The sequence below is a fragment of the Ranitomeya variabilis genome, chromosome 2 (assembly GCF_051348905.1).
Source record: "Ranitomeya variabilis isolate aRanVar5 chromosome 2, aRanVar5.hap1, whole genome shotgun sequence".
Lineage (NCBI taxonomy): Eukaryota > Metazoa > Chordata > Amphibia > Anura > Dendrobatidae > Ranitomeya > Ranitomeya variabilis.
The window spans coordinates 334356906-334369516 of NC_135233.1; the positions used below are offsets into that span (position 1 = coordinate 334356906).

The following is a 12611-nucleotide window of genomic DNA, read 5'->3' on the forward strand; positions in this document are numbered from 1 at the left end:
TGGGCACTAACACACTGTTAGGAAAGATCAAAGGGTTTTGATTTGCGTCTTAGCCATGATCTGACCTGTGAATCGGGACACCGAGGATCCAAGTGAGAGACTCCTGTAACACTCACCTATGAGGCCAATGGAGTCACTTTAGACGTTTCTGTGGTGTCCCATCATTTTAGGTGTCTTTTTAGATCACAAGTGTGGGTGACCACACACCTAAAAAGATTAACATCACTGAAGCAAACGTTAACCCCTTACTGACCTCGGGACGGGATAGTACGTCCGAGGTCAGCTCCCCTGCTTTGATGCAGGGCTCCGCGGTGAGCCCGCATCAAAGCCAGGACATGTCAGCTGTTTTGAACAGCTGACATGTGCCCGCAATAGTGGCAGGTGAAATCGCGATTCACCCGCCGCTATTAACTAGTTAAATGCCGCTGTCAAACACAGACCGCAGCATTTAACTACCGCGGGCGGCCAGATATGAGCGCATCGCCAACCCCCGTCACATGATCGGAGGTCGGCGAAGCTTCTCCATTGTAACCATAGAGGTCCTTGAGACCTCTATGGTTACTGATCCCCGGCAGCTGTGAGCGCCACCCTGTGGTTGGCGCTCACAGCACACCTGATTTTCTACTACATAGCAGCGAACAGATCGCTGCTATGTAGCAGAGGCGATCGTGCTGTGCCTGCTTCTAGCCTCCCATGGAGGCTATTGAAGCATGGCAAAAGTTGAAAAAAAAAAAGTAAAAAAAAAAAGTGAAAAAAATAAAAAAAATATATGAAAGTTTAAATCACCCCCCTTTCGCCCCAATCAAAATAGATCAATAAAAAAAAAAAAAAAAAAAATCGAACCTACACATATTTGGTATCGCCGCGTTCAGAATCGCCTGATCAATAAAAAAAAAAGCATTAACCTGATCGCTAAACGGCGTAACGAAAAAAAAATCGAAACGCCAGAATTACATTTTTTTGGTCGACGCGACATTGCATTAAAATGCAATAACGGGCGATCAAAAGAACATATCTGCACCGAATTGGAATAATTAAAAACGCCAGCTTGGCACGCAAAAAATAAGCCCTCAACCGACCCCAGATCATGAAAAATGGAGACGCTACGAGCATCGGAAAATGGCGCAATTTTTTTTTTTTTAGCAAAGTTTGGAATTTTTTTTCACCACTTAAGTAAAAAATAACCTAGTCATGTTAGGTGTCTATGAACTAGTAGTGACCTGGAGAATCGTAATGTCAGGTCAGTTTTAGCATTTAGTGAACCTAGCAAAAAAGCCAAGCAAAAAAAAAGTGTGGGATTGCACTATTTTTGCAATTTCACCGCACTTGGAATTTTTTTCCCGTTTTCTAGTACACGACATGGTAAAACCAATGATGTCGTTCAAAAGTACAACTCGTCCCACAAAAAATAAGCCCGAGCATGGCCATATTGATGGAAAAATAAAAAAAGTTATGGCTCTGGGAAGGAGGGGAGTGAAAAACGAACACAGAAAATCGAAAAATCCCAAGGTCATGAAGGGGTTAAGCAGACTCCATAGTGTCTCCATCTGCCTCATTACGATGGGTGGTTCCCTCAGGGGTTTCATGTGAATTGCATTTTTGTGGGATTTATATGGACCTTCCTGAGGTAAGTGCTCAACGTAGAACACAAGAATGTGATCCCAGCCTTATTCTGCGAGCGATAGAAAATTATGTACTCCAAAATGTTACCAATAAAATCTAATTTATCCCGCACAAAACCAGCCCCCACTAAGGTCTGTCATCGGTCACAGGAACTAAGGGGGGTCCCCGAGCTACAATGTATGGGTACTAAACTGGCATATTTGCAATTCTCCAGAACAAAGCCTGCCATGGATTTTACAAAATCACTGCAGCCGTAGATGAATGCATCGAGAGGTGCAGTTTCTACAATAGGGTCACTTTGGGGGGTTTTCTGCTGTTCTGGCACCAATGAGGCTCCGCAAATGTCGCCTGCAAATTATTCTATTAATTAAATTCCATCACAAAAGAAAAATCCAGGACACTCGCCAAACATTGCAAATTCAACCCTAACTTTAATGGACAGGTGGTAGACACAGCCTCAGACAGGGGAATATCCAGACCAAGGTTGTTCTATGCTCAGTTGGCACTTCTAAATTAATCACAGGTTCGTCCGATTTTGTCCTTTGTTATAAAGTGTGCCATTAATCACATCCTGGCATGGCGTCCAATTTTGTATCCTGCCAAGTTTATTTTGTTATTGCCACTTTTCTGTATTAAATATAAGTCTATATATTTAAACAGCATCATTAAATACTCTATTTCAAGAGACATTGTACATGATCTGATTACTTGTCAGGAGTGCGAAAAATGATGACGACAACTGTATTAGGCCAGGCCAACAGCCATACCAGTCCTTGACCTCATCTGAGCCCCACAATAAAATATATACTATCGGCATATGCTGTGGATCCGGTGCATAACTGTACGTTTATTAGTGGTGAAGCATGGCCATAAGCACTCAGTAGCGAGCAGGGACTGGAGTAGCATTTCTGGCATAAGACAACGGCACTTTTGCTGAACTTGACTGGTAGGGTGTAGCCAAAGCCACAGTCCCGACTCTTCTTATTTGGGTGGACCGGCTTCAGAACTAAAATCCGCAACATTTCTGTGCGATGTGACTGCAGACTTAAATCCTCACGAGATTCTGCGGTGCTGGGAGCAGGCGGGTGCGTAACAACAAGTATGCGATTTGCACGTATTGTGCGTATTCACAAGCCTATAATGACTGCAGTCTTTAACCCCAAAGCCTGGACAACCCCTTTAAGTCAACATATTGCAGGAGCAGGGAGGTGTAAATATATCAAGTAAATCTATGAAAACTTTTGAAGAGCTGAAAATAAAATCAATCCTGGCAAAAACAAGTGTTTTAGATGAAAATGTGTGACATTAGGCATGCAGTAAAATCCATAGTGTACCCTCAGGTGAGATGGGGGGCTTGAAAACCCAATCCACATGCTTTGCACTTGGAACTCGCAAAGAAACATCTGCTCGGTCTGACTGTAACTCAATCATTTTAGAAATTGAGAGAAAGAAAAAAAAGACACGAAGATCAGAATTTAAATATTTATTCTTAAACCATTTAAAATCCCCTGAAATATTGAAATAAGCTTACTCTATTAACAGATTTACAAGAGTAATAACTACGAAGGATATATGGGTACCACTTTTTTTTTCTTCATTTTTTTCTTTTTTTATTTCTATCTGTGAAGTTCTTATAAAGCTTTCTGATTGACCATATTTACAACTTTTAATGTTTATATATTTATAAAAATATTTTATTTTTTAACGATAACATTGTTTTCAAAAACTATTTTCAGACTTTCTCAAGATATAAATTTGAAGTGAGTTGAGTTAGAGAGCAAAAAAAAAAATAAAAAATACAGAAATGGTTCTTTAAAATTAAAAACAAGAACAAAAACACACACAAAAAAGAAAAAAAGTGAACTCATTTGTGTAGGCACCACTGAAAATGTTGCTCATTCCTTGGCATTAGCCAGTAATATGTTTTCAAGTGTCCCCTTTAAAGCAGGAATTATATTGGGGGTCAGGGGGAGGGTTGGGACATCGATCTACCCTGCAGTGGAAATAAGCATGCTGCAATTTAAAGCAATTTAACTCTATATATTATGTATATTACATTTTTGCTGCTTTAAATTCTGCAAAGATCATCTAATCGTCTGGGTTTGTGATAGACATACACCAGTAGCACAGCGCTGTAATCTTCGCAGCCAGCCATGTTTTTTTTTTCTTTGTGGGCGAGTCTTACAACACAGACTCAGAACAAAGCTCACTGGTTGCTACAGAACAAGCAATCGCTCCTTTGCGCACTATCATATATGCACCCAGAAGTTTATGGATCAATGCTGCATATTGCAGTCTAACCCGATACATATGTACAAGGCAACGGTCACAGCACCTGATCGGTATAAGGCTTACGCTACATGGTTGAAAATGCTGGACAAGGCCGCGTGGCATAATTGGCAAACCCAAAAAAAAAAAAAGCTTTCCGAGTGGCTATTAAGACATTGTGCTGCCAGTTCTTCACAGCAAAAAGCAGTATGCTGCCAGCTGAATCATCTCTATGGGCTGCTATAAAACAATTACTTGACACTGCAGCATGCTCATTTGCATCAGATACTGGCGGTCACATCCCCTTTAACATCTATTATCATTATAAAATCCAAAAAAAAAAAAAAAACCTAAACACTGCAATGGCAATTGGAGTAAAATGTGTGTCGGTCACGCACCGGTTACATTTTTATAGATTTGGCAGATAGTCTGTATGGTGCGTGAGAGACTGGTGGCCATACACTACAGAGGAGGATCGTGCAGGCCAACGTCTCTGGCACATGTGGGCATGAACCCCTTTAACATTTACTTAAAAAAAAAAAAAATTGGGCTCAAATCATAAAACGCACACTAACAGATCATAATATTATAATATAGCCATATAACCACATATTATAATATTATAATTACACCACCTTCAAGGAAACAGAAACGAAGTACATGCGGAAGCAATATATATATATGTATATATGTACATGGGAGGTCTTGAAGAGGACATCCCATCAAGCAGTACCATAATCTTCCATTTACAGTTCTGCCGGTTGTTTGGAAAGTTTATTTTTTTTATATATATATTTTATACTGCCACCCATCAAGACTTTCCCCTGGTCGTGTTGGAGCGAATCTCTATAACTTAGTTACTCGTATATTAAATGGTAAATACAGGTTTAAAATACACGTTCACAGGACTATAAATACATCATGGTGCTGTTCCGCATGAAAAGTCTGGAAAAAAACAAAGTGGAATATATTACATAGGACATCTGATGTTTGGGGGGATGCTGGTGCAAACCATTGTCTCTGTACGCTGCCTGTGCAGGTGGAGCGGGCTTTTAAGTTTTTCTCGTGATATGTAAATGCCCAGTGTTTCCCACGGTAGCATTTAATTTACATTATTTTTATCAAACAAATCATAAAAAAAAAAAAAAAACACCTACATCACATTGCTGCAATGCAAAGCAGGCAAATTCTAGATGCAATACATTAGACATCCTCTGTCTACCCTCGACAAAAAAAAAGAAAAAATATATATTGCTTTAATTCTTCTTAAAGAAAATAAAAAAAGACCCTACACACATTGGAGAGCGTTATGTCAAGTCTGCGAGACGGCTGCCACATTGCTATTCAGATTAAGTGTTCATTAAGGGCTCAGTAGGGGGTAACCAACCCCTTTAAGAGTATTAAAAGGGAGGTGGATGAACATTGAGCAACAGATTCACATCCACCTATTTAGCTTTTCCAGCAAGTATAGAAAAAGGTACAAGCGACCCAAGTTGCTCCGTTTCAGCAGTGCGGTGATATGTTTTCCCATTTTATTACCTGCAACCAGTGGAACCAGTCAGTGAATATCCACCTTTTTTTTTTTTTTTTTTAATCAACAGGCTCAAAATTCAGTGCAGGTTATTTCTTTATTGACAGAGCTCCAAATGTCTGCCATCATACTCCGCTGCAACCACTAGAGGGAGCTAAGGAGCAAACTACATACTGATGAACTAGAACACTGTACGCAGTAAACTTTTAAAGCTCCCTCTAGTGGTGGCAGAAAGTAGCCAATCTTTAAAATGTATGTCTTTGTAGGGAAAGTGTAGCTCTGTATAAGAAAAAAAAAAAGCTCCAGCTTCTACAAGCTATATTAATCAAAGGACTGTTGGATAAAACAAAAAGGACATGTAGAGATTCACTATAAAGCTAAAGCCAAAATCTATGGAAAAGACAGCCTAAATATATATTAGAGACCAGCAATATTGCACTCATTGGCAAGGTCTCTAGTCCATACCCAAGACGGCACTATTTAAAAAAACAAAAAACAAAAAAAAAAAAAGGCTTTTAAAGATTTTAGAAGTATTCTCTAAGTGCCACTTGTCCTGACATTTCTGTTATGCAGACGGCACGGACCACGTCATGATTCTCTATGGGGCCTCCAAGACCCGATGGTCTTTTTTTCTTTTCTTTCATGAACTAGTGCTCAATCACAGAACCTGCGCTGTCATTAGCAAACGCTGGCTGCGCAGAAGCTCCATTGTGCCTCCATTAAACACAATTGTTCTATTTCACATAACGTAGCAACTTCTCATCCTGTATCTTATCAAAACATGGCAGAAGTCAAATCATACGAGGAGAAAAAAAAAAAAAAAAAGGACCAGTAGATTTCATCAGTGTACAGTGCAACACAACCACCACAAACATACTGTCGTCACTTGCACGGGTCACTAACTTAGCAACAGCAAGAACAGCGGATCAACATGTATAGAATTCAACAAAGGAGTAAAGTAGTAAAAGTCTTCAGTCTTTACAAAATAATCTCCAGAAAATATAAAAACCATTTACACCATCACAAAACAAAAATATATATAACAAAAAAGGGGAAGAGGGAAGAGAAAAAAAAAAAAAAAAAAAAAAGATAGAGAAAAAAAGTTTCTTTGTTTTCCTTCCAAACTTTCAATCATGGTCATGGATGTGTTTTTGCAAAGACCCAAAGGCACAAGGAGCTGAAAATGCTAAGCACGGCCAGGCATGAAGTACTTCTGGTGGGTGTCCCTCTTTTTTCCCCATTTTTCATTGTTTTGTTTTTTTACAGCCATGTCATGGTCATAACATGATACTTAGGAGTCACTGACTGGAAACCTGGAAAACAAATCAAAGAATTATGTATAAAAAATTACTTTATATATTAAAAAAAAAAAAAAAAAAAAAGGCAAAATTTGGGGAGACTGGAACACATAAGAAGTGGTGTAATATTAGAAATTAGCTGGCATCAAAATGGAGAATGTATTTGTGACGGAAGGCAGGAATTACACATTTGTCTCTCCTTACAGGGGGCAGATGGCAGTGTCCAGGCCGGTCATCTGCATATTTTCGACGTGACTGGCTCGCTCTGCTCATGCCCTTACATTACATGCATTATTCTGGTCCTTGCCCCGGACCGTGCACAATGTGATTTTATTTTTTCCATGAGAACTAACAGTCCACTTGGAGAATTGTGGCACGCCGGCTACAGTACATCTGTGTGCTCATAGCATGCAGACCCAAGGGCCTGTGAACACCAGCAATATGTCACACAGGCCAGAATAGTGGATGCAATAGAAAGCAGCTCCTGCACCAGTCTGCAATTGGGACGGCCAATTTTGACCGCATGACTGACCTGTTTATTGGTATTTAGGTATGAACCTGGTCATGGCATAATTTTTCTGGCTATTATTTTTAACAAATGCAAAATAAATGCCATGAAAAGTGCTGCGGAATATGTTGGCGCTATATAAATAAAATCATCACTTATCAAGCATCTGAACAATTCAACATTCCTCCACTAGAGGGAGCAAAACAAAAACCTACAGTATACAGTGAGGTCCTCACCTGTTTCCTATACTTTAAAAGGGTTGTCTTAATTGATTACCTAGCCTTAGAACAGCACTCCCTCTGATCAGGCAGATAGAACCAGAGCAGCTCCATGCCTTGTTTTGTGTCCACTGCCGAATATTGTGCTGTATCTCCCCTTAAAGTGAGTAAGAGCAGAGCCACAGTACTCCAAAGTAGCTACTAAGCAATGTACGGAGCTGCTCTGGACTGTACACTGCCCATATGTAGACACTGTCTGAGAAGATGTCATCACATCGGTTGCTGTGCTGGGTATCAGACCCCCACTGATCTCATACTGATGCCCCATCATCCTGCGGATGGGTCATAAATTGTTAAAAGGGATATTTCCATCTCCAAGATCCTATCCCAGTATGTAGTAGGTGTAATGTTATTAGCAAATACCTCCAATTGCAAATGTATAGTTTTTCTGATTCGCTCAGGCTCTTTCCTCATGTGCAGGCATTGCAGGACCTTAGGCATCCATGGTTACGACCACCAAAGTGACAGCTAGCTGCTAGTTAGTGGTCGTAACCATGGATATCCAAGGTCCTGCCATGCCTGCACATGAGGAAAGAGCGCGAATCAGAAAAATTTTACTACATTTCTATTTGGAGGTATTTGCTATTATAACACCTACTAAATATTGGGATAGGATCTTAGATATGGGAATACCCCTTTATGTCTTAGACAGCCATTTTAAGGGGTTATCCAGAACCATTTTTATTTATTTTTTTTACTAGGAGCTAAAAAACAGGTAGGCAGGCGCGTATTAGATCGCAACTATCTGCCCATCCGGCTCAGAGGGGTCACTGACCGCTCCTGCCGGCGATTCAGCTGCTCCGCATCAACAGAGCAGCTCTTCTTCTGGGTTGCAACTGCTGACATTAAGCTGACAGCTGGGTTCCTGAACAGAAGCTTCTGCTCCGTCGATGTGACATCAGTCTGACATCCATGTTCATAAGTCTACTCACTTTTGGAATTTTTCCATGAGCTTCTTTACCATCTTGTCAGTAATTCCAGGATAAGTCTCTTCTGCCAGGTTCATACTCTTTTCAAGTTCTTCGATTGCATTTTTCCTTACGGTGTTGTTCCTGTCTTGCTGTTTAAGCTACAAAAAAGAAATACATTCAGAGGCTTCAAAGAATTTTACAAAAGAAAAAACTATATATTTCTTCTTTAAACCCCCCATGCATCATCACTACACGAGGCACCACCATCATCTGGAGAGGCTTATAACCTTTCCGTAAGGCGGACAGATTGTGACTGGGGCAGGCCTTGGCCAATATTGCCTATATAATGAAAACAGAACAATGGCAGCGATTGTTGAGGAGGGGAAGAAATCAGAAGCTCAACGGCGCAAATTTGTTTCCATGTTCCCAATAATGCTGTAGAAGTCTGGAGTTTTTTGTCCATTATTCAGTACACACAAGTTCGCATTTAATCATAGGACAATTATTTTCCCTTATATTTCACACATAACTACAATTTGTATATTGTTGTTTAATGCAATTTTTTTTTTCAAACTATTAATACACACAAGAAGTCATACAGGAGCCCTCCTCTTGACACCCCACAAGTATATAAGGTGAATGTACAGGACGGTATGGTATATAGAAGTCTACCTCGGCCATCTATGCGGAACGAGAAATTCCCAAATTATGCGTGAAACAGATGTATTAAATGCAATATGAAGTGATAAATGTACACTCTGGTCTAATAAAATCTAATTAGCTGGGTCATAAAGTTTCCTGCATACACAGCTGGACACTCTGTATCCATTAAACATCACAGCGATTTGCCATATTTTGATCTTTTGCATCCAGATGTCAAAATTGCACAATCTGAATCCTCCATTCTTTCAATTGAACTTAAAAAAAAAAAAAAAAAAGTGGGAAGAGGACTAAAGGCGCATTCACCCCAGCATGATCATCATTCCTAGGAATGGTCTTTTCATGATAATTGTGCAGTATAAACAGGCTGCTGATCACTCGATTGATTCTTGGTTTCTCGGCAGCGCATCGTCCTGTGTAAACAGGACGTGTGCTGCCGAGAGCAATGGCAGCCTACGTGTACTGAATGCATTATTATCGATCGCATAGTGCGCATCTGAAGTGTGGAAGGCCTGTGTAAACCATTGCCCATCTTGCAAGAGACTATAGAAAGAAGGTGTGACAGTGGTGTCCCCGAAACCTACAATATGAGAACTAGGGTGCCTATAGTATATAACGGAGACCATACCTCAGAAAAAACGGGGGCTATTATTGCCGATATAGAGCTCAGCGTTTTTACAAGGTCTTGATCCTGTAACAGAAAGCACACAATTTGGTTAGTAACGCTACGTATACACATGTGGCTTGTGAATATACTGAGAAGCTTACAGGAATGTGCACATTACAGATGTGAGGGAACACACACACAAAAAGAAACAACGCTGTACAAAGTTTGTCACCGGCATTGGTAATGAGCGCAGACCGGAGAAAGGTAAGGCACCAGAATGCAAACTACAGTGTGAAGGAATCAGAGGAATTTGTACTGGTAAACGCGTTTTCAAACCATAGGAACTAAAAAAAAAAAAAAGTAACAAGAACTGGGGCTCTGACATGGCTGGATTATGTGCTGGCACTGCCCAGAGGATCATCAGAGGAGCAATGACCGGGCACTGAAAAGACTGCATTAAAATATTTTTATGTTCTAACATCCTCTACAAGTTTTTTTGTTTTTTTTTCTTAGCCAGCTGAATGAAAAAAAAAAAAAAAAAAAAAAAAAAAAAAAAAACAGCTAAAGCCTTTAGAAGAAGAAAAAAAAAAAAGAAAACCAAAGGGTAAAAAATAAATAAATAAATAGTGACAATATAGGGCCCAAGTTTGACACCAGACGCCTATGGGCACTTACTGTTCCATTTTGCAATTTTTTTGCATCCGGTTTCTTCCGAACTGTGGTGAAATTCCACTCGGGATGTGTATTGTTCTCCTTATTGCTGGGCTCCCTGTGAGTGAGGACATTAGATAAGGTTCAGCTTCTTGCATACTATTCTGCTTTACATTTTGACCGTAACCCTCAAGCCGGCCATACATGATGGCTGACTGGTACTGAGCTCTTGGCCACCAGCGGTCAGCCCTCACTCCATGTACAAAAACGTTCAGCTTGGGGGTGTCTGGGGGTCTTTTTAGACTTCTGTATCTGTCTAGTTGCTCCCTAGGTTTACTAAAATAACCATACATGTGTAAGCTGATCGTGCGCAGCAGCAAATTTACTGCGAAACAGCCTATAAGAGCCAAAGAGTGAGCGAGTACTTACGTGTCGGAGTCGTCAGATTCGGAGTCGCTGTGCCCTTCTGCCTTCCATCGTTTATACCTGTCGATCAACTCTGTTAGGTAAGATGTCCGCTTGGCATTTTTCACAATAAACTTGTGCTTGAGAAGTTCTTTGGCTGTGGGTCGCTAGGAAACACAACAGGTTTTATTTTACCTTTTCGCAACTCATAGGCATGTGATTAATAGCATTACACAACGGCAGGCTTAAGAGGTGATCGGGGACTCAACCAACACAATACAGACGTCGTACATCACCGTCACTGTTTATACAAAGTACATACGCCAGTGGATCTCCCGGTGAATGGTCATAAGTCAGAGTAGTCAAATATTACTAGTTAGGTCATTTACTTTTAGAAAGTAGTATTTCTCGGTTTTGGCCTTTCTGCAAACCAGACAAGTGGTGGTGCATAAATGTCCTTTTGTCATTGTATTGATGACGCAAATCTTTATGAGAAGCCAATTCAAGAGTCACAATAAATAGGACTGCCTTTTCTATGTCAACTTCTGCTAAAAAGGCTGCCTTACATCATGGTACCCTAGGCATATCAGCCTCTCTATATAACCGATGCTCAGCCGGTATCTGGCAGAGCGTTGATCAGGGGTTCCTCTGCTACCAAGATCAGTATTTTTTTCCCTCATTGTTTGTGCAAGAGAAATTTTAGATCTCTGCGCACAGTTGAGGAACCGCACAGTGACCACCCATGATCCAGGTCTGAGCAGTGTCTCCGGTACACCCCCGCCACAGTTCCATTTCTGTTTGGCTACCACAGACTTGTTACAGGCGTGAACAAAAAGTGTAGGTGATCTGGATTTTAAGTAAAACCAAAAAAGGCTAAAATAAAAAAACACATTTTATCTAATAAAGCATAATCAAGTAAATAAACTAGATTGACAAGTTCTTGTGGCATACATGCAAACAGGCACCTACACCTAAGAATACTTACAAAGGAGGGGTCTTTGTTTAAACAGGCATCTATGAACTCTTTGAAAGGTTTACCGAAGTCCCCTGTTAATGTGGGTGGGTTATTTTTAGGAATGAGAAATAGGACCCTCATCGGATGCATGTCGGAGTTGGGTGGTTCACCTTTAGCTAATTCGATTGCAGTGATTCCCAAAGACCAGATGTCAGCCTGAAATACAAACAGGAACACGTCCAATTTAGCCAAAATGCAATGAAAGTTAGGAATAATATCTTAAAAAAACACAAAAAAAAAAACAAAACAAACAACATCAATGATAAAAAGGGCTACACCAATAAGATTCAGCATTAACCTTCTTAAAAAGTCACAGTCCCAACCAAAGCTCCACTCTGCAGAAGGAAGTCCATCTGGTGATCAGATGATGGGAGACTGGGGATCCAGCTCAGCAGCACTCGGCTCACATTGTCAAGAGACTTTCCATCAGTAAATGAAAATTTCAGGCCCGAGTTCACCGAGTATTTAAGTAATTTGTTTTTTTTTTCGTACATTACATTCTTCAAAGTGGTGCACAAAGTTTATGTATTTTGTTCAACATCACCAAAAGTTTTTATTTTTCGTTTAACTTTTATGTGGCTTTTTAATACGCAAAAAAGTTTTACATTCTGCAAAATAGCATCAAGATCTAGCATACAAATAGCTCCAAAAGGGGGGACTGGAGGACACGTGACCACTTTAACTTGTTAAAAAAATGCAATTGATCAATCAGCCGAAAACATCAGGAAACTTTAAACTCCACCCACAACATCGAAAAAACAGGAAAAAAAGGAAACACCCAAAGGCTGTAAAAAATAGTCACAGATTAAAAGAAGAATAAGCACATTTCCAGGCTGCATTTTTGCTTCTAAATAAC

General features: G+C 40.1%; 1 protein-coding gene across 3 annotated transcripts in view; it reads right to left on the reverse strand.

Annotated features, from left to right (window-relative positions):
• Nucleotides 1-3091: 3091 nt before the first annotated feature.
• Nucleotides 3092-12611, reverse strand: part of STK26 (serine/threonine kinase 26) — a 64956-nt gene continuing 55436 nt past the window's right edge. For 2 of the 3 annotated variants that reach the window (XM_077285352.1, XM_077285354.1), the window contains exons 6-11: nucleotides 11726-11911; nucleotides 10765-10907; nucleotides 10360-10453; nucleotides 9706-9768; nucleotides 8439-8575; nucleotides 3092-6735 (exon numbers count right to left, since the gene is read on the reverse strand). In XM_077285352.1, the coding sequence (XP_077141467.1) occupies nucleotides 6714-6735; nucleotides 8439-8575; nucleotides 9706-9768; nucleotides 10360-10453; nucleotides 10765-10907; nucleotides 11726-11911 (645 nt within the window). In that variant the 3' untranslated portion in view covers nucleotides 3092-6713. Of the gene's footprint in view, nucleotides 6736-8434; nucleotides 8576-9705; nucleotides 9769-10359; nucleotides 10454-10764; nucleotides 10908-11725; nucleotides 11912-12611 lie in introns of those variants that run through there. The other variant, XM_077285353.1, reaches the window with a different exon arrangement.